Genomic DNA, 21,965 nt, shown 5'->3' with positions numbered 1-21,965 from the left:
TAACGCCGACTGGAAACGAGGGAATAAATCCCGCTCGAATCACGGATATGGATGGAAAATGCCGAGCGGATAGCAATCCGCGATCCGATCTGTTAACAATGTGACTAAACCCGATTGTCGCGGTTCCGAATCATGCCACGCTTACCCAATTAGAGAAAAGACTGATGCGATCGGATAAGAGGAAATCAGGAGAATACAAAGAACAGATGGGTTTATTAACAAATGTACAAGAAGAAGAGGAAATGAAAGAAATGTACAAGATAGAAAGAGGAAGGAGAAGTACACAGGGCAGTCTTAATTACAGGCTTAACTTATTCCCTGGACAAACGGGCCCGTCTCACACACAGTCACTCACACGGGGATTGTAGAGGAACAGGTTGATGGTCACCAGCGCGTCCAGGCTCCAGTCCGGCTCCGGTCCAGGCGATGGAAAACCCGGCAGGCAGCTCTTCACAGTGTAACGCGAACGGACAATTATATCACGGGGGGAAGGCCGGCTGGTATCCTGGCGGCGTACGTAATAGTTGCACACTCGCGCCAAACGCCCCCTCTCCAATGTCCTGTACGCAAGCGCTAATTGTGCAAGTCCTTTCAACCACGATCAAGCGCATTCGTCCTCGCAGTGCTGTTACCAGTGCGCTCTCCCAACAAGTCCTGTCAGCACACGCTTTCGCTGTAGGTTCTCCAAAATCACAGTAGTCCGTTTACTAAGCGCGCTTCCAACAAGTCCTTTCTAACGAGCGCTCTTCTCCTCAGTCCTCTTTCACAAGCACGCTTCCTTAAAGTCCTGTAAAAGGGCTTTGTGCGCTCGCTTTTATAATCCAGCCAGAGATCGCTCCGCAAGCCCAAAAGCCACGCCTATCAGGTGATGTCCCTCCAGCCCTGGTTGGCTGGTTATGGCTTACCGGCCCCGCCCTGATGGTTGGGTGACGTGGCCACACCTTCTTCCTGGCGCTCCGCCCCCTTTCTCCGGGCCTCACCTCATGGCTTATGGCGGCGTTTGGCGAGCTCACGCTCAAGGGCAGCGAACGCTGCTAACAAAGGCGTGTAACAAATTGGGAGGGCCATGGGGATTGGGGCACAGACAGGAGGGCGCGCTTAATGGCGTCGCTTGGAGAGGCAGGCTGTCAAAATGGACAAATGGGGCCTACTCCTTATTTGATTGACACAACGCAGATTCAACTATTGGAAACATGGCCTTATCTATACACATACTAAGTGTTACGTGGTCCCCTCGGTGACTACCTGGTCTCGGTGACCCCCGGACCGTGAGAGGAACTTCGCCAGAAAGTAGTATTATGTATGCGCTTTCGCAACGCAATCCCTCTGAATTCCACCCAAGAGAAAACTGATGTTCAATGATATATTTCAAGGGTAATGATACCATACAATTTCAATGATACAATCAAGGATATATTCCCCGAGCAATCCACCATCCACAATTCACACTCAACAATCAATCAATCCCCTAGATGATTAAGATGGCCATCTTACATACGTGTGTCCCCTTTTGTACTCACGACCCCCTTTGGTCTCTGTCCCTCACAATGTCTCTGGGCCCCTCCTGACCAAGATGATGGTCTGCTTCGCCGCTCTCGGGCGGTTGAACGAACCCCGGGTAGACGTTTTCCCACCGGGCATGTATCGTACCGGGAACCAAGGTTGCAGCCCCCTCTTGGCCACGCGAAGCGGGTACTGTACAGCAGGCAAAAGCCACACGCCGTTTGCAACGCGGGTTAGGCCCCAACGTGCGACCCGTACGCGTCTTTGTAGACGGTGCCGCGAACGGTGCCAGACGCTGGGTCGGTGCACGGCCACACGGTAGCTTGACGTGTCCACCGGGCAGGTATCCGTCCCGGTAACTCCTCTCGCCAGACGGGCTCGGGAACGCCGCTTTTCCACACGGCTCAATACCGGTCCCACCTCTCGTCGGAGCGGGGCGAGGAAAAAGAATCCTCGTCGCTTCTCTTCACCTCGTGTCTTTCTTCTTCCGTTTCCGGTCTCTTTTTCCAGAAGGGCTCCTGACCCTCCAACCACAACAACCCTTAATCGACTACACATTGATAAAGCAAAGACCTGAATAGGTATTCACATACATTCCCATAAATATGTAACACTCCCCCCCTTCAAGAAAGAAAGTTTGAACCCAGCGAAAACTTTCTTTGCCGGCCAACTTGGATAAACCAACCAGATAACTCAACCCCCCCCCACATTATCAGTTCCCCCCGGGCACAGTTATCACTTAAAAATAAAGCAACCAAAATTTCACCACAACCCCCCCAGATTAACTCACTCTGGACTAAGCACCAGCAACGACATTGTCCCTGCCCTTTACATGTTCAATTTCCCGTTGGACTCCTGCCAAGCCAAACTCCATCTCATGACCCTCTGACTTTGACTGTCAGTTTCTTGTGAATGAAGGTTAAGGGGTTGATCAAAGATCCAAAGTTAAGCAACTCGATAGCACTTTTTCCGGGAGGCCAAGCCGAGTATTCACTACATGGATGCCTTTAGGAACGTGGAGTTCACGGTTAGTCCGTGCAGGAAAGTTCTCTACATGGGCGCCTTGAGGAACGTGGAGTTCACGGTTAGTCCGTGCATGAAAGTTCACTACATGGACGCCTTTAGGAACGGCGTTCACGGTTAATCCGTGTTGGAATCTTGGCTCGGCAGCTCCGCCGCATTCAGTGCTTCAACTTCTCAGAACTTCCCTAATAATTATGGTGGGACCGCTTGTCCCTGTAGTCCCATGAATAGCGGTCTCCTTCTCGGCCACTACTTTGACAATCCTTCCTTCGGGAGCTGCCGTAACTCAGGGAGCCTCCATAATAATATTGATTGCGGCCACCACCAAAACTACCGCCCAGTTGTCCTCTCCTGTAGACCTCTCGACGCCTACGAAATGCCTTCCCTACTGTTATGGTCCAACCCTCCAAATCCTTGCCATTCCAATTCTTCTCTGCCTCTCTGGCGTCTTTTGTGCTTGCAAACGTGACAAAGCCGAACCCTCTTGACTGTTGCGTTTCCCTGTCTCTTACCAACCGCACTTCCACCAGCGGCCCATATCTGTTGAAGACAGAGGTCAGAAGTTCTTCCTCTGTTTTGAAGTTCAGTCCCCCTACAAATAACTTGGTACTTTTGTCGCCATCCCGAGCTGGTGTGGTGTTATTTTCCCTGCTGGGCTCTTTACCAACCCTCAGGTTACCATAAACTTGACCCCCGGCCAAATCATTCCCGATAACCACAGATACACCCTCTACAGGAAGCGTGGCTTGTAAACCGACGGTGACCGGTCCTGACACCAAATCGGACTCCAAATGGATGACCTGAAGTGGAGCACTAACACCGCCCCCGATCCCCTGTAAATGAACACTATCCCCCGTTGCCGTCTCCTCGGACCATGGCAAAATGCCTTCAAGCATTAAAGATTGATGTGCTCCTGTGTCCCTCAATATCCTAACCGGTCTCCGGTTAGTCGAGGCTCCATCCAGTGACACAAACCCCTCTGAAATAAATGGTTGGTAACCCTTTTGATGGCGATTTCTCACAATGGCCATTGCATTTGGAGTCGTAACAGTCGGACTCCGCTCTGGGTCTTCCCTTTTCATGCGGTAACAACTGGACATCAAGTGTCCAGGTTTCTTGCAAAAAGCGCAAGTAGGCCCGGAGGAAAAACTCGTGGTCTGCCTCGGGCCCCCCAAAATATAAGTTTGTCTTGGGCCCGCATCCCTCTGATTTCGAACAGGTGGGGTATCCGCGTTGTCCCCATAATCCTCTCGAGGCCGCCGCCATGTATTGTCGTTCTCCGCACCTGCTGTTCCCCACCTCCCCTGCGGAGATCTAGGCGAGGAGTTAGGTTCGTGGACCCCTATTCGGTGGGTTAAGGCATAATCATCTGCCATGGTGGCTGCGTCCCACAACTTTGGTACTTTCTTTTCCTGCAGGTACACTTTGATGTCCTCGTGGACACACTGCTGAAATTCCTCCACCAGGATCAAGTCACGCAATGTTTCGAAGTCTTTCCCGACTCCTTTTGACTCACACCACCGATCAAACATGTTTTCTTTCACTCTGGCAAACTCCACATGGGTCTCACTCTCCCTCTTCCTGGCATTCCTGAATTTTTGCCTGTAAGCTTCCGGAACCAACTCATAGGCTTTGAGGATGTGCTTCTTCAGCACCTCATAATCTGCACATTGGTCCATTGGTAGCGCCGAATAAATCTCTTGAGCTTTTCCCACCAGCACACTTTGCACGAGTATGGTCCAGGCCTCCTCCGGCCAGTTTAATTGTCGAGCCACTTTCTCAAAGTGTGGAAAAAATTTCGCGACTTCCTTTTCACTGAACGGTGGAACCAGCCTCACATGTCTGCCCACATCCCAGGTTTTCTGGTTAGGTGTCGACCCCGTCAGCAAGGGTGGTGCCTCTCCCCGTTCTCTCATTAACTCCAGCTCCTTGAATTTAATTTCTTGCTGAAGCGCCATGTCACGTTCCTTCAATTCCCTTTCCGCTTTTCTCTCCTCTGCTTCGAGTTCCCTTGCAGCTCTCCTCTCCTCTGCTTCTGCTTTCCTTTCCTCTGTTTTCATCCTTTCTAACCTTTCCTGGAGTTCTCGTTCCACTCTCCTTTCTTCTTCTGCTCTTTCCTTTTCTGCTTTCCTTTCTTCTTCTGCTAACCTTTCCTGGAGTTCTCGTTCCACTCCCCTTTCCTCTGCTTGTTTCTCTTCTCTCCTCTCCTCTGCTTTCCTTTCTTCTTCTTTTAACCTTTCCTGGAGTTCTCGTTCCACTCTCCTTTCCTCTGCTTGTTTCTCTTCTCTCCTCTCTTCTGCTTTCCTTTCTTCTTCTGCTCTTTCCTTTTCTGCTTTCCTTTCTTCTTCTTTTAACCTTTCCTGGAGTTCTCGTTCCACTCTCCTTTCCTCTGCTTGTTTCGCTTCTCTCCTCGCTTCTGCTTTCCTTTCTTCTTCTTTGATCCGTTCCTGGCTCCGTAATTGCAACTCCAGTTTCCGGAGCTCAACATCTTCTGGTTCTTCGGGTAGCCACTCCCAAGCTAACTCGTCCCATGTTCCTAATCCCACCATAGATTGTATCACCGTGGCCTGCAACTCTGCCTTCCTCAAATTAGTTCGGACCTCCAAGTTAAAATGTTTGGCCAATTTCAAGAGGTCCGACTTTAGTAACGCTCGGAACTGTGCCTCACTCGGGGTTACCGCAAAGTTCTGTGCCACAAACGCCATGGTGCCTATCGTTAACACCTGTTAACCTTCACCCAATACTTTACCCCCAATTTCCCCAAAAATTTACCAATTAATACTTAATTAATAAATTTTAATTAATAAAAATATTATTTTATTATTTTATACAATTTTAGATCCCGGACGTAGACCCAATTGCGAATCCGCAAATCGTAATTTGGACGAGCCCCCAATTCTGTTACGTGGTCCCCTCGGTGACTACCTGGTCTCGGTGACCCCCGGACCGTGAGAGGAACTTCGCCAGAAAGTAGTATTATATATGCGCTTTCGCAACGCAATCCCTATGAATTCCACCCAAGAGAAAACTGATGTTCAATGATATATTTCAAGGGTAATGATACCATACAATTTCAATGATACAATCAAGGATATATTCCCCGAGCAATCCACCATCCACAATTCACACTCAACAATCAATCAATCCCCTAGATGATTAAGATGGCCATCTTACATACGTGTGTCCCCTTTTGTACTCACGACCCCCTTTGGTCTCTGTCCCTCACAATGTCTCTGGGCCCCTCCTGACCAAGATGATGGTCTGCTTCGCCGCTCTCGGGCGGTTGAACGAACCCCGGGTAGACGTTTTCCCACCGGGCATGTATCGTACCGGGAACCAAGGTTGCAGCCCCCTCTTGGCCACGCGAAGCGGGTACTGTACAGCAGGCAAAAGCCACATGCCGTTTGCAACGCGGGTTAGGCCCCAACGTGCGACCCGTACGCGTCTTTGTAGACGGTGCCGCGAACGGTGCCAGACGCTGGGTCGGTGCACGGCCACACGGTAGCTTGACGTGTCCACCGGGCAGGTATCCGTCCCGGTAACTCCTCTCGCCAGACGGGCTCGGGAACGCCGCTTTTCCACACGGCTCAATACCGGTCCCACCTCTCGTCGGAGCGGGGCGAGGAAAAAGAATCCTCGTCGCTTCTCTTCACCTCGTGTCTTTCTTCTTCCGTTTCCGGTCTCTTTTTCCAGAAGGGCTCCTGACCCTCCAACCACAACAACCCTTAATCGACTACACATTGATAAGCAAAGACCTGAATAGGAATTCACATACATTCCCATAAATATGTAACACTAAGGAATAACTGAAGTCCTATGGTGACCTACGTGTTGCTTGTGGCCTATCTATGGGGTGCTACCTTTAACCTTTAATGATGTGATATTTACAAGCAAGTGTGGGTTCTCAAAACCGCAACAATATCTATATTTATATACAGTTGGACCCCGAAATTCGCGGGGGATATGTTCGAGGATAATGCCGTGAATGTCGAATCCACTGTGGGGGCATTGTTTCAATGGGAAAAATGGGGTGGGGATATAGGTTTCTGGCTGTTCATGATTCACATGGAACAAGCGTTACGCCTAGGTCCCCTGTCGGTGAAGTGATGTGAGTTGACAAAGTGGAAGATGCAGAAAACATGCTATGATATGATATTTCGCTCACAAGGTTTTTAAATTTTTTTTTTTTTTTTTTGTATACTGAATCGAGGCTCGTGAAAGAGCTAACATTTATTTCACAAACAAATCAACCAGACAAACAAAATATACAAAAAGAGGGAGAGGAAGACAAGATGGGGAGAGAAGGGGAAGCACACAACCACAACATTTGAGAGCAGGGAGAAGGCTTGGGGGCAGGAGGCGTGGGAAGGGGAGGGGGGGAGCGGGTGAAAAGGTATAAAACACAAGGGGACCGAAATTAGCGGGGGTAGGTTCAGACATACATGGAGGCGGCCATCTTGGATTTTGACGTGGCCACCCAATTTTCAATAGCGTTCTTCCTTATGCCTAGATACACCCACACACCAGATTAGAAGTTGGTACTTCGCTTATTTTTCAAGATATTACGCTCACAAGTTTCAGACATATATATGGTGGCGGCCATCTTGGATTTTGACGTGGCGACCCAATTTACAATAGCGTTCTTCCTTATGCCGAGATACACCCACACACCAAATTAGAAGTTGGTACTTCGCTTATTTTTCAAGATGTTCATCTCACAAGGTTCAGACATACATGGCGGCGGCCATCTTGGATTTTGACGTGGCGACCCAATTTTAAACAGCGTTCTTCCTTGTGCCTAGATACACCCACACACCAGATTAGCAGTTGGTACTTCGCTTATTTTTCGAGATATTTCGCTCAAGTTTCAGACATATATATATATGGTGGCGGCCATCTTGGATTTTGACGTGGAGACCCAATTTTCAATAGCGTTCTTCCTTATGCCGAGATACACCCACACACCAAATTAGAAGTTGGTACTTCGCTTATTTTTCAAGATATTCATCTCAAGGTTCAGACATACATGGCGGCGGCCATCTTGGATTTTGACGTGGCGACCCAATTTTCAATAACGTTCTTCCTTATGCCTAGATACACCCACACACCAGATTAGAAGTTGGTACTTCGCTTATTTTTCAAGATATTCATCTCACAAGGTTAAGACATACATGGCATCGGACATACATGGCGGCGGCCATCTTGGATTTTGACGTGGGTTGCACCCACACACCAAATTCGAATGCGGTCCTTCGCTTACGCACGCACGCACGCCCACACGCAAACATGCACGCCCACGGACACACGGACGGAGGGGAAAGCCATAGTCCCCCTTTCGCTACGCTGTGTGACGGGGGACAACAAGCAAAAGAGCAATCAGAGATTGCAAACCCTCACCAGGATGTATTTTCAGTGGTTTTTAAGGCTTTGGCATTAAACAAATATGGCGGCCGAACCCCGTGACCGATTACGTCATTATTTTTTTCCTAAACAAATTTATTCCTAGATTATGCTCAAGAAATTATCTGATTGGATGAAGTTTTGTACTTGTTGAATTATGACGTCATAATGGAGGCACCTCTGACATCATCATTAACATATTTTATTCCCCACTGAGAGTTCTTTACAATGAGCCATGTATCAATTTTTTCTATTCAGCGCTTTCGGAGATATAGAGGTGCAAATTTTTTCGGTTTTTCCAAGATGGCGGTCCAACCACGTGAGCTATGATGTCATAATTATCATTAAAAAATTATACAGGTGGAGTTGCACCTATGATGAAAATTTCCTGTCAATCGGACCAACGGTTGCAGAGAAAATCATATTTATTCTGTGCGGACAAAGACAAACAAACAAACGGACTCAAATGCAATTCCTCTGGCGAGGGTAAAAATAAATAAATAAATAAATAATAATAATAATCAAATGAAAAACCGCGAATACGCTCATGAAAAACCACGAATACGTGAAGCACAGGGCAGCAAATGCAGAAACAGGTCAGAACAACCGCGAACATGACTGGGAAAAGGATGTCAAATCGTGTGGTTGCGCACGTACAGAAGATGCGTTCGGAAATGTAATTCAGCTGGTGGGAAATGCTTTATGCGTAGCTGGAAGTGGTTTATGCGTGGCTGGAAGTGGTTTTATGCGTGGCTGGAAGTGGTTTTATGCGTGGCTGGAAGTGGTTTTATGCGTGGCTGGAAGTGGTTTTATGCGTGGCTGGAAGTGGTTTTATGCGTGGCTGGAAGTGGTTTTATGCGTGGCTGGAAGTGGTTTTATGCGTGGCTGGAAGTGGTTTTATGCGTGGCTGGAAGTGGTTTTATGCGTGGCTGGAAGTGGTTTTATGCGTGGCTGGAAGTGGTTTTATGCGTGGCTGGAAGTGGTTTTATGCGTGGCTGGAAGTGGTTTTATGCGTGGCTGGAAGTGGTTTTATGCGTGGCTGGAAGTGGTTTGTGACAAAGGGTATATTTGTGGTGCTGGTGACCGTAGAAGATGCTTTTAGAAGTGTCATGTGAACGGCTGTTGGGAGAAGTTTATATTTGCGCCTGCGAAATACTATAAATTTGTGGGGCACAGGGCTGCGAAAGTATAAGCAGGTCTCATTTTCAAACGTCAATACGGTGGGTCTGGTAAAGGGTATCATTGTATTATGTGTGGTACTAAATATTGTCACGCGAACCCTTCAGTTAATACCAGGGCTCGTGGATGGTTCAAACGGCTTTAATGGAGGCAACGATCAAGCACGGATTCGGCTATAAAAAAAACACGGGAGGAAGAATGAAGGGGAAGAAGAGGCGGAAGCGCTTACCTATAGCAATCCGACTGCAGCTCCGATCTGGCAAATTAATGAACTCGAACACGGGAGGTAAAATGTACAAAAATAATGATTTCTTACGACCCCGAAACAATGGAACGCGACGGAAGATAAATAATGATCCTAAATCGGGATCCCGCACACCTCACTTCAGAAACGAACAAAGGACTGAATTAATAAAAGAAATGTCTCGTCGTGTAATGTTCTGTGGGTGCGGCCTTATCTGTCAGTAGTCTGCAGCGTGTCGTCCGGGTTCGAGCGCAGTCATCTGAACGTGGCTCCGGTCAGCGGGAAGCAGGCCTCGATGCGCCCCTCGTTCGTGCGCCGTCAGGCTTCACCGAGCGCTTCGCTGCACCTGCAAGCCTCGCTCGTAGCACCAAGCACAAGAACTGCTCCAAGCTCCAAGCTCCGAGCACCCGCTCCAAGCACCACGAAGATGACGAACCAACGACCACCAGCACAGAAGCGAAAAGAACGAGCTTCAAGCACGAGCGAGTATGAATAACGCCAGGAATGCACCGAGAGGGAAATGGCAGAGAGGAGAAGAAGCCAAGAGAGAAAATGTCGTCCAGCGCAGAGGCAAAAAGAACGAGCAAGAGCTTCAAGCACAGAGAGATCTCCAATATGAAGGGGTCCAGCACGAAGAGAGACAAAATGTCGTCCAGCGAGCCCTTTTGTCACCTTGCGTGTGACGTCAATCCTTGCTCTGCCCCAACCAGAGCCTCATAGCTCGACCTCTCGAAGGTTCTGCTCCGCTGGTGCCCTCCCATTGGCCGAGTGCTTCCTGCTCTGTGGTGTTGCTTGCCCCTCCCCCTGGCCAATCAACAGCCCTCCTGGGCGTGGCTCCCAGCCTTGCTCGATGTCTGACGCCCACGCCGGTGTTGTACGCGGCTGCTGCCTGCTTGTCTTCCACAGTCTTATTGTAAGGGAGGGGAATTTAATTACTGTTGTGCACGAAGGACCTATCTAAGTGTTTATATGAGTATGCATTGCCATAAGGGACACAGGTTTGGCAACAGGGGGGAAACGACGAACGAGGGAACTTTATCCATGATCCCTGCACTATTTAGCAAGCCCCGACCCCCCCGAACCCCTCGCGGCGGGGACACCAATACAGCTTATACCGACAAACCGGACTAAACATAGAACTTATTACAGGTAGATTCGCTATCACGACAGTCGGATACCTACCTCTACAGATCTATCTGGCTCTAGATATTCCTCTACCCAAATTCATAACAATATAATAACCAAAGTTGTCCAGGTCTTTTTGGAACACTGTGCGTGTATGTGTGTATATATATATATATATATATATATACTAGCAGAAGTACCCGGCATTGCCGGGCGGGGGAGGGGAGGGGAGGGGAATGGGGGAGGGGAGGAAAGGGGGGGAGGGGAGGAGAGGGGGGGGAAGTACCCGGCATTCCGTGTATAAACGTGAGGGAGAAGAGGGGGGAGGGGGAGGGGGAGGGGGAGGGGACGAGAGGGGGGAGGGGGAGGGGAGGAGAGGGGGGAGGGGGAGGGATGGGAGAGGAGAGGGGTGTGAGGGGGGAGGGGGAGGGGGAGGGTGGAGAGGGGATGGGGAGGGGGGAGGGGATAGGAGGGGGAGAGGGGAGGGGAGGGGGAGGGGAAGGGGGAGGGGGGAGGGATGGGAGAGGAGAGGGGTGGGAGGGGTAGGGGGAGGGGTGGGGGGAGGGGGAGAGGGAGGGGGAGGGGTAGTGGGGAGGGGGAGAGGGGGGAGGGGGAGGGGGAGGAGAGGGGGGAGGGGAAGGGGTAGGGGGAGGGGGAAAAGGGAGGGGGAGGGGGAAAAGGGAGGGGGAGGGGGAAAAGGGAGGGGGTAGGGTGGAGGGGGTAGGGTGGAGGGGGAAGGGAGGGGGAGGGGAGGACGGAGGGGGAAGGGGGAGGGAAGGGGCGGGCCAGTCAACAATGACGTTGCAGTTCTCATGGTCGGAGAGCAGCACAACAATCGCGACATCATCCTGAATCTTCGCAACAGCACGAAGCGGCTTTTGGAGACTCACCGATCCTGTGACGCCCTCCAGTACCGGCGTTGCCGGGTGGGGGAAGGGAGACCCGTACATTCCCAACCCGTACATTCGCCCTCTCGACTCAAGCTCACTCGGACAAAAGCCTCGCACAAATTACACCGTGAAGGCCCAATGGCCATGTCTATGCCACAAATCAAGTACGTGAGTGAGTCGGGCGCACTGAATTGAAAATATATAGAACGCTCATACTCCGTGAAAAGTGAAGCCAACTGTCGGCGGAGATGGAACATCACGTGATCGCTCTGAGCGAATGAGCGCGCTGCTCTGCCACCGGTCAGAATCCGTGGATAATATTCCTCGCTGAAAAAAAATCTATGTGAAACATGCGACTATCTATGCTAAATCATGCTAAATCATGCTAAATGCTAATCATGCTAAAATCTATGCTACTTGCTGTGAGTTTATGGCGGCAAGGAACATCACGTGATCGCGTCACGAACATCATTCGTGATCACGTCATCACGTGATCGTGATCGTCATCAATGAGCGCGAATGAGCGAATCAGCGTGCTGGAAATTTTCCTTCCTTACTCATGGCGTAAATAAATATACTGCCGTAAATATGGTACATTATTAAAAAATAAATGTACTACAATATTTTTTAAAAATTTCATTGGTTGCTAGGAGACGGCAGCATGTAAAAACCGTTTGAATATTTGAAATACAGTTTGATCCAGAGGTAAGTGGTATGGTCTTGCTGGTTGGTGGACACGATATGTGTAAGGGAAATTATTTTGGTGTCCTGTATCTGGTCGTGCTAGTTGGTGAACACGGTAAATTTAAGGGAAATTATTTTCTGTCATTTTCTGTGGTTGCTTCTCCTTCCCCGTATTTTTGTTCATTTTATTGTTTTTTTCCACTCTCTTGAGTTGTGGGCCTTCCTTGAGTGGTATTACATTTATCATCATCATAATTGGAATGTCTGTTGTAAAGATACGGACATCAAGTCCGTATCTTGACGCAGAGCATCAAGCACCATCTTTTTATACCGGGCAACGGCAACGGCAACGCACTAACGCAGACCCCGCTCGGCCCCGCCCACAGCGACCTCTCTCAGCCCCGCCCATAGCTGCCTCGCTCGGTCCCGCCCACAGCGACCTCGCTCGGTCCCACCCACAGCGACCTCGCTCGGTCCCGCCCACCTCGACCTCGCCCGGCCCCGCCCACAGCGACCTCGCTCGGTCCCGCCCACAGCGACCTTGCTCGGTCCCTCCCACAGCGGCATCACTCCGCCCTACACGGCACTATCTATATATTATTCGTACAATGCCGGGTACTTCTGCTGGCTGAAAAAAAATCTCTGTGAAACATGCTACTATCTATGCTAAATCATGCATAAATGCTAATCATGCAGAAGTACCCGGCAAAAACGCAATCGCTTTTCGCTCTGAAATACGTGCGAATACGTAACTGAGTTAATGGCGGCAACGAACATCACGTGATCGCTCTGAGCGAATCAGCGCGCTGCTCTGCTTCCGGTCAGATTCCGGTCATAATATTCCGCGCAGAGGTAAAAAAAACTATTATAAAATAAATTTTTCGGTCGGCCATGTTCTTCCCAGGCTCAATGGTCATATCTGTGCCAAATATCAAGTACGTGAGCCTCTCCGTTTAGGAGTCTATCGGTAACATTACACACACACACACACACACACACACACACACACACACACACACACACACACACACACACACACACAAACTGTGTTTTATATATATAGATATATATATATACTGTATATATATTGTTGCGGATATGAGGATGGCATTTTTTTGATTGTGTGTATTGGATTGTGGTAAACTGCTGTGTACCATTGGTTGGATATGGCCCCTCTTGCCTCCAGAGTTGTATAAAGGTAAAAAGGGCGTCTCGGTAATTAGTCCATAAAGCATCCACGTCAGCCAATCATAGAATACCCCTGTTCGATAGCTTATATCTTATTATGTGTCTTAGGGTAAGGCTGTGTCTCCCATTAACTTAAATACTCCATTGTACCAAGTGAAATAAGAATAGGTCCCCTTTCATTTCATTTCGATGGCCAACTGCATTTTGGGCGGTTTTCTCTTCAACCACCATTGGCCACGAGGCAGGGTTGGGGAAGAAAGGCGGGTCCCCACCTCGTCAGAGAGGGGAGGAGTGAGCCAGCCCCACTCGACCAACCATGAACAAGGGGTTTGGCTTGAGAGGGCGGAGAGAGAACGTTTGGGGGAGGTTCGCAAAGGTTGAGGGGCGGGGCCTATATAACCCGCCGGCGGGGCGTTCCCGAAGCAGTTGAGTCCAAGAGATGAGCTTTGACAGAGTTGAGACAAGGAGGGAGGAGACAAGAGCTGGGGCGTCAGAGCTGAGCTGCGAGCTTGAGCCACCGAAACTGCATCTACAGCAGCGTGAGCCACCGAAACTGCATCTACAGCAGCGTGAGCCACCGAAACTGCATCTACAGCAGCTTGAGCCACCGAAACTGCCTCTACAGCAGCTCGAGCCACCGAAACTGCAGCCACAGCAGCGTGGGCCTGGACGGCAGTTTGGAGCAGGGCCGCAAAGGAACGGCGGCTGCCCAACGAGCCGATCGTGCTGCAGGACCAGTTGGACCTCCCTATCCCGCCAGCCATCCACCTGCCATCCCTATCATCATTCCCCGTGTAAGTGTGTTCGTAGTCTGTCTTTTGTCTTGTCCCTGGGAATAAGTTAAGCCTGTTAGATAAGCTAAAGATTTCACTGTGTCACCTGCGTCTCATGTCCCTGTAAATAAACGTGACTGCTTTCTTCTTGCTTATATGTGTGTAAATAATAAACCCAGTTACTCTTCTGTACGTCTTCTTCCTCTTTGCATTCGGTCGCTTTAGAGTTTTCCCGATTGAATAGCGGTGGCGCGATCCGGCCAAAGTTTGGGGTAAATCGGGTTTTAGTTAGGGGAATAACTGTTCGGTCGCGGAGCCTCCGCTCGGCAAACATACCATCTTTAACCGCGTACCGTAACAATATATATATATATATATATATATATACATATATATATATATATATATATATACATACATACATACATACATACATACATACATACACACACACACACACACACACACACACACACACACACACACACACACACACACACACACACACACACACACACACACACACACACACACACACACACACACACACACACACAAAAGGTTCCTGTGCAACATTTACACCTCTGTGAAATAAGATATGGAAACAAACAAATCACTGTTTGGTGATATCAATATTTAGTGCTTGTCCTGCCCCACTGTCAACTTCTCCCCACCTCTCGCCCCCCCCTTCCCCCACCACCGTCTGCTCCCTCATCCTTCCCCCTTTAAACTTGCCCCTCATCCCACCCCATCCCATCCCATCCCATCATCCAACTCACCCTGCCCCTCAACCCACCTTCCTCCCATCTTTATCGTCAGCCTGCATCGTCCCAGGCACATCATCCCCCGAGCCTCCCACCTGTCCCTTACCCTCACAACATCTCCACCCCTGTCCCTCGCTGTGTGGACCTCAAATGTCCTCAGCCTCTGCTCCAACCTGACAGATATCTCAATCCAGGCTGCTGCTGACAGCCATCATTTGTTTAACAGAATCCTTCCACCGACAGGATGTCCATGACTCATAAGTTGTCTCTCTCCCGAGCTGTTGTCTCATCCAGTTTGATCAGTTTGCACTTTCTTGATGACGAAAACATCAAGCTGATTGACATTAAAATATGGTAAAGAGCATCACAAGGCCACCCAGCTTTCACAAGTGAGGCTACGAAGAATTACGCTTAGACATCAGACACTGGCTACGAACAAGTCCTAAATAATTATTCACCGAAAGCACATCAAAGATTCAACTCTAATGAAAGGACTGTGTGCCCAGAGATGGAGAATACCATACAAAGTATTGCAAGTGTAGTTTTAGTAAGGTGCAGAGAACCTTACTTGTGAGCATAAACAAAAGTGCAGGTGGAAGGTGAAGAACCCATGTACTCTGTATATATTCAAAGTCTAACTATCCAGAGCACAAGGAAGAACTTTTCACATCAAGATTGAACATAATTGTGATCTACTCGAGTAATTAAATCCTTTCTTATTTTTTTTAATTTTCCAAGCCAAACAAGATCCAAACCCCAAGAGTGGGATTGGCAATGATAAAGGATATCTGTTCACCTTCTCTCCAGCAAGGATGAAGATGGAGCTTGCTGCGAGCGTTATACCAAATGAGCTGCCGGCAGCCATCGTACGCACAGGAGTATTCATCATCACCAATTCCATAACCTTCCTGAACAACAAAAGCACAGCACATAACGGAATGCACAAGAAGGGTTTATTCAATACATCAATCTATGTATGCATTTCACCAAAGTGATCAAATTACAGCAATAAATCATTCGAGTAAGTCACAATGTTGACACGATCAATACATGCAAAGCTTCTGCTGCTCCCATCAAAACTCAAAACACTGCATCAAATATGAATGGACAGTCAAATATCACACCAAAGTGCAATTTCAAACTTTGTGATACATGGAGGAGCCAAAAGTTACTTCGCTGAATCTGAAAAGGCCCATGAACATAGATCGCTATCTTTGTGCCTTGCGTACAGATGAAGTGAAACACAGAACGTTGTGTGCTATTCTAATCGATGCTCTTCATTTCCACAACTCAGGAAGGTCTTCATCCCTTCTGCGGAGGTGCTGATAGAATAAAAGATCAAAACGATCTTGTAATTTTCGAATGTGAAAGACTCTGTTCATACATATTTCTATTGTTCAACTGATCTTTTTTTCACTTCCCTTGACACTTTCAAGAAAAGGAGATTCAGCGACTCATGGATACGAGGTAAAATTGAAGTTAAATAATTGAACCAGTTAAAAACATACAAGGCCTTCATCCACAAAATAATGGAGTACTGCTCTCCCCTCTGGGTTGGCTCCCCTGTATGACATCCTGCTCAGCTTGACGTCATGGAAACCAAAGCCTTCAAGATTATTGGAATCCACTGCGCTGAAGCTGAGTCTATCACTTCACCATCACAGACAGGCCAGTGGTCTATCGCCTCCCTTCTGGTCTTGCACCCTCTGCTCTTTCCATGCCCATCCCCCAGGTATCTGCAGGGCTCACACGGTCCACCATAAACCCTCTTCTGGTAAAACTACCCAAAAACATAATCAATGCTCACCTCCACTTGTTTGTTCCTCTTTTTTCATGCCTGTAGAATCAATTTCCACATCCTCTTCAATTTCTTCAAGACAGCTCTTCACTACCATATCACATCGACCCCATCCCAAAAACATGATCTTTTAATCGCTAACTTAAACCCCACCCAAATCCCTTCTAAATTTCCAGTTTTCCTCCTTGGACTTTCTTTCTCCATGCACGTGTTTTGCATCCTGTTTTTGTCCGTTACATCGTGATCCGTTCATTGTACTAGCTCTTCCATGAGCCTCGACTAATGCATATAAAAATTTTTAGAAATAGTAAAAAATGCTGACATGCAGGATTCCCCTCAGGTTATTGCCTTTTCTAATACGTCACATTCAAAAGGATGGATGAATGCTAAATGAGGCCTTTAGAGGTGTGTGTGTGTGTGTGTGTGTGTGTGTGTGTGTGTGTGTGTGTGTGTGTGTGTGTGTGTGTGTGTGTGTGTGTGTGTGTGTGTGTGTGTGTGTGTGTGTGCACTTTCAGTGACTCAGTCCTGCTCGCCATGCACTTTTAACCTGCCGTTGCAAGCACAAAATCTGTAATTCAAATAGACTTTTCAAAATAATTTTCAGACGAAATAATTTAGACGAATGAATAGCAATTTCAAAATGGTTAACCATAATTGTTCTGTCCCTGAATGCAAATCGGACTCACGGAAATAAAGTAATAAGAGAAATATCCGTGGATGAGATGAGTCGAGTGAAATTGAAAATTTCAGATGAGTCGCGTATTGAGATGAGTCGAGTGAAAATTTCCTCTTAATACAAGCCAGTGGATATACAACAGGCAAGCACACAAACACACACATATAGAAAGTGTATGTATACAGGGCCTTCAGAAAGTATTCACACCACTTTACTTTTTTCATGTTTTGTTGTGTTACAGCCTGAATTTAAAATAGATTGAATTGATATTTTTTGTCACTGATCTACAAATACCACATAATGTCAAAGTGTAATTGTTTTTCATTATTATTATTATTTTTACAAATTAATTAAAAATGAAAAGCTGAAATGTCCCGAGTCAATATGTACGTATACACACTGGTGTATATATATATATATATATATATATATATATATATATATATATATATATATATATATATATATATATATATATATATATATATATATATATATAAATAAATAAATAAATATAAACTCCTCCCATGCTCTTCTAGCCAAAGAAAGTTGCATAAATGTGAATGTTGTTACAGCTGTGCAGGGACTGAGAAGAGTTTGAAGCAGCAAAAGGTTTACCTTGTGTAGCCGTTTATGGTTGCATTTATGCAGATCTTTTCGGCTAGAAGAGCATGGAAGGAGTAGATTTATGTATTTAATCCTCGCCACCTGTGGTAATTGATGATGTGAGAGCTGATTGGTTATTCCCCCATTCACATGTGAGAGATGTGAGTGGGTCTTCGTTTTTCATATATACAGGGTGTTTCAAAAAAGTGGACTATTTGAGCCGCCTAATTTTGTCGTTTCTAATGCTACACCCTTCTCTCTTGCAGGTTATGGTGGTGGTGGTGGTATGTATGCCATTTCTAACAAGTAGTCAGTAGGACCCTACATCAACTATGGTGTTCACAGTGGAACAAAAAGTTAAAATCGTGACTTTGTGGTTTGAGACGTGCAGGTGTGCAAATCATATGTGCAGGTGTGCTGATGATACTGTTAGTATTACAATGTTCACACCTGTAATGAACCTTCCAATGGGAGCATTCAGTGGTTTGTGGAGCACTTCCAAGCACATGGAAGCATGAAAAAAACAAAAAAAACAAAGGCAACAGATGCCACCCACCAAGTGTTACTAAGGACCAAGAGAACAGTGATCTTGTGAGAGTCTGCTATCAAAAGTCCTAAGAAATCCCACCGTCGGCATTCCCGAGAACTGGTGATCTCAGCATCATTTGTGTGGCACATTCTCACTTCTGAACTCGAGCATCATATCTGTAAGGCATAAACCAACTCTGAATGACATGGTAAGATTGGATTGAGTAACTGTGTGATTGGTTCAGTGACCGAATGGAAAGGTACCCAAATTGGATCAACTCCGTCTGGTTCAGTGATGAAGCAGACACCCATTTGAATGGGGCTATCAACATTCACGACAACATCTTCTGGGGTGCTGAGCCTCCTGAGGACGTGTCTGAGATGTCTCTCGAGGGTCCCAAGTTCACTAGCTTCTGTGCATTGAAGGCCAGATCGGGGTATGCTTAGACAATATTGGTTCGAAGACGCCAATGGTAATACGGTGACAGTCAACGGCAAAAGGTACTGCGAGGTCTTACGCAGACTCCACGCTGACCTCGCTCAACTACTGTCTCCGAACCAACTCAGACTTGCATGGTTCATGCAGGGTGGTGCCCCACCGCACACTGCAGGTGAAACCATCGACTTGCTCCACCAGCTGTTTGGAAATCATGTCATCAGCTTGGGCACAGCACATGAGTAGGCACCCCACAGCCTGGATTTGAATCCATTCCATTTTCTATTTTGGGGTTCTGCCAAAGGTCAAGTTTACACCAACAAACCTCAAACCCTGGCTGTCCTGAAGCAGTAAGTGAAGGATTACAGTCAAGCTAATCTCGAGCTCTACCCTCACTTCATCATTTTTCAAAAAAAAAAAAAAAAAAACTAAAAAATATTTCCTTCTCTGTTCTTATTCGTTTACTCGTTGTTCTTATTTGTTCGTTCGTTCTTCGATCACGTTGTTCGTGATCACGTTGTTAAAAATGTTTAAACTTTCCCCTGAAGAACTGTATTCTGTTGTATATTATAACACCTTTTTCTTCTTCTATAAAAGGATGCTTTCGACTTGCTCACCAAATCTATTCATTCCAAAAAAAAATTCCATTTCTCACAGTTCCTCTTTTCTACATTCCCGAAACTCTCCAGCACTCCACCCCTCCTTCAGCGTCCTCTAACGTATTTTTGACTCGAAGGTCTCAAGCAACTCATTTTGCAATAAATGTTCGTTTCCCATTAATCGTACACTTTTCAAAATCCAATCTCACCCCTCCCCTCCAAATCTTCCCCATCACCCCTTCCCTCCAAAACTTCCCAATCACCCCTCCCCTCCAAAAATTCCCCATCACCCCTCCCCTCCAAATCTACCCCCTCGCCCCTCCCCTCCAAATCTTCCCCATCACCCATCTCTTTCAAATATTCACCCTTGCCCCTCCCCTCCAAATCTTCCCCATCACCCATCCCTTTCAAATCTTCCCCCTTGCCCCTCCCCTCCAAATCTTCCCCATCACCCCTCCCCTCCAAAACTTCCCCATCACCCCTCCCCTCCAAAACTTCCCCATCACCCCTCCCCTCCAAATCTACCCCCTTGCCCCTCCCCACCAAATCATCCCCATCACCCATCTCTTTCAAAATTTCCCCCTTTCCCCTCCCCTCCAAATCTTCCCCATCACCCATCCCTTTCATATCTCCCCCCTTGCCCCTTCCCTCCTAAATTCCCCCACACCCCCTCCCCTCCGAGACTCTCCCTCGCTCCTCCCCTCCTAGACTCCCCTCTCACCCCTCCTCCTCAAAGCGTCCTCCCCGCTTCTTCCCCCTTCCAACTTTCACCTTCATCTCCCCCAACCTTCTGCCTCACTCTTCCCCCTCCTCAAATAACACCTCACTGCGCCTCACCCAATCACCATCAAACCTTTTGTCCGCCCCATTCTTCCCTTTCTCCAAGCTATTCTGAAATATCTGACACATCTTCAACAGCTCTCCCTACCTCTTCCTCCTCTTCCACATCTTACCCTACCCCTCCCCCCCCAACCCCCCGTTCTGTATCCGATGCTCCCCCTTCCTCTTCATTAACGGTATGGACCTCAAACATCCGGAGCCTTCGCTCAAACTTGACTGATCTCTCCATACAGGTTGCTTCTGACAAACCAGACGTGATCTACTTAACAGAAACTTTCCTCCTTCATGATGTCTCTGATTCCTTGGTATCTCTCCCAGATTACTCCCTCCTCCGGTATGATAGACCTGGGCCTCGTCCTGGAGGTGGGGTTGCTATCTTTATAAAAATAACTCTCTTCCTCACTCGCCCTGCACTGCCCTCTCTCCTCCTCACCCCCAGGAATACCTTTGGCTACGGCTTCCCTTTCGCTCCCACCTTTTGTTCACATGTGTGTTGTACCGTCCACCAAACAGTGATGACTCCATCTACATCTCGCTGTCTGATAATATGGACCAACTTCTATCTACCCGTCCCAACTCTCTCTTCCTCATATGTGGTGATTTCAATTGTCACCATGCCAGTTGGCTGGGTGTGGGTACCTCTCTCACCAGCCATGGCTCTTCAGCAAAGGACTTCTGCGGCTCACTGGGACTGACACAATCTGTCAATTTCCCGACCCGGATCTCAGTCAACGGAGCATCTTCTCTTCTGGACTTGGTTATGACTAACTTCCCCGAAAATGTCTGCTGCTCTTCTTCTGCTCCAATCGGCTCATCTGATCATGTGCTTGTTGAAGTGGAAATCTCTCTGCCCATTCTCAGAGAGCCTCCTTAGCGTCGACGAGTCTGACATTTCACTCAGGCCAACTGGCACGGTCTTCAAGCAGCCATCAATCATCTCTACCGCCTCTCACATCAACTCATCCTGGGAATTCTTCCAAAGTAAATTTCTCTCTCTCATGCACAGATTTATCCCATCTCATCTTCAGTTGTCATACCCTTCCTCCCGTCCATGGTACACGGAATCTTGTGGTGAGGCTATTGCCCAGAAACAACTTGCTTTCGTCTCCTGGAAAGCAAATCCAATGGAAGGAAATCTCATTTCCTTTCACAAAGCCCGAAACAAGTGTGTGTCCACCCTCAGGAGAGCCAGGAAACAATATCACTCCGTTCTCAGGACCGAACACTCTTATCTGTCTCCCTCTTCCAAATCCTGGTGGCGTCTGGTCAAATCTGTTTCTGGTGTTTGTTCCCCCTCCATCCCCTCCCTCACCTCAAACGGCTACACGGCTGACTCCGCACGTGAAAAAGCTGAATGCCTCAACTCTGTGTTTACCTCTAAATCTTGTGTCCCAAACCCATCACTCTCTGCACCCACCGTACCCAGTAGTACCCAGCTGCTCCTGGACTCTGTGTCCTTTCCTCCTGACAAGGTGGAAAAGTTTCTGTCAACCCTCGACTCTGATTCTGCAACTGGACCTGACGGCATCAGCCCACGGGTCCTAAAATGCTGTTCTTCCGCTCTTTCACTCCCTCTCTGTTCTCTTCACCCTCTCTTTTGCTCAAGGTCATTTGCCATCTGCTTGGAAATCAGCCAATATCACCGCTTTGCACAAAGAAGGTGCAAAAACAGATCCTAGCAACTACAGACCAATCAGCCTTCTCCCAAT

General features: G+C 47.8%; 1 protein-coding gene across 2 annotated transcripts in view; it reads right to left on the bottom strand.

Moving 5' to 3' along the window:
• Window positions 1-21,965, bottom strand: part of RSPRY1 (ring finger and SPRY domain containing 1) — a 242,018-nt gene that overhangs the window by 48,862 nt on the left and 171,191 nt on the right. For both annotated transcript variants that reach the window (XM_078771686.1, XM_078771685.1), the window contains one exon: window positions 15,570-15,681. In XM_078771686.1, the coding sequence (XP_078627812.1) occupies window positions 15,570-15,681 (112 nt within the window). The remainder of the gene's footprint in view (window positions 1-15,569; window positions 15,682-21,965) is intronic.

This window comes from Myxine glutinosa, chromosome 2, assembly GCF_964187855.1.
Source record: "Myxine glutinosa chromosome 2, kmMyxGlut1.1, whole genome shotgun sequence".
In the NCBI taxonomy this organism is placed as follows: Eukaryota; Metazoa; Chordata; class Myxini; order Myxiniformes; family Myxinidae; genus Myxine; species Myxine glutinosa.
The sequence above is the reverse complement of the archived record's forward strand: the minus strand, read 5'-3'. Positions and strand labels throughout refer to the sequence as shown.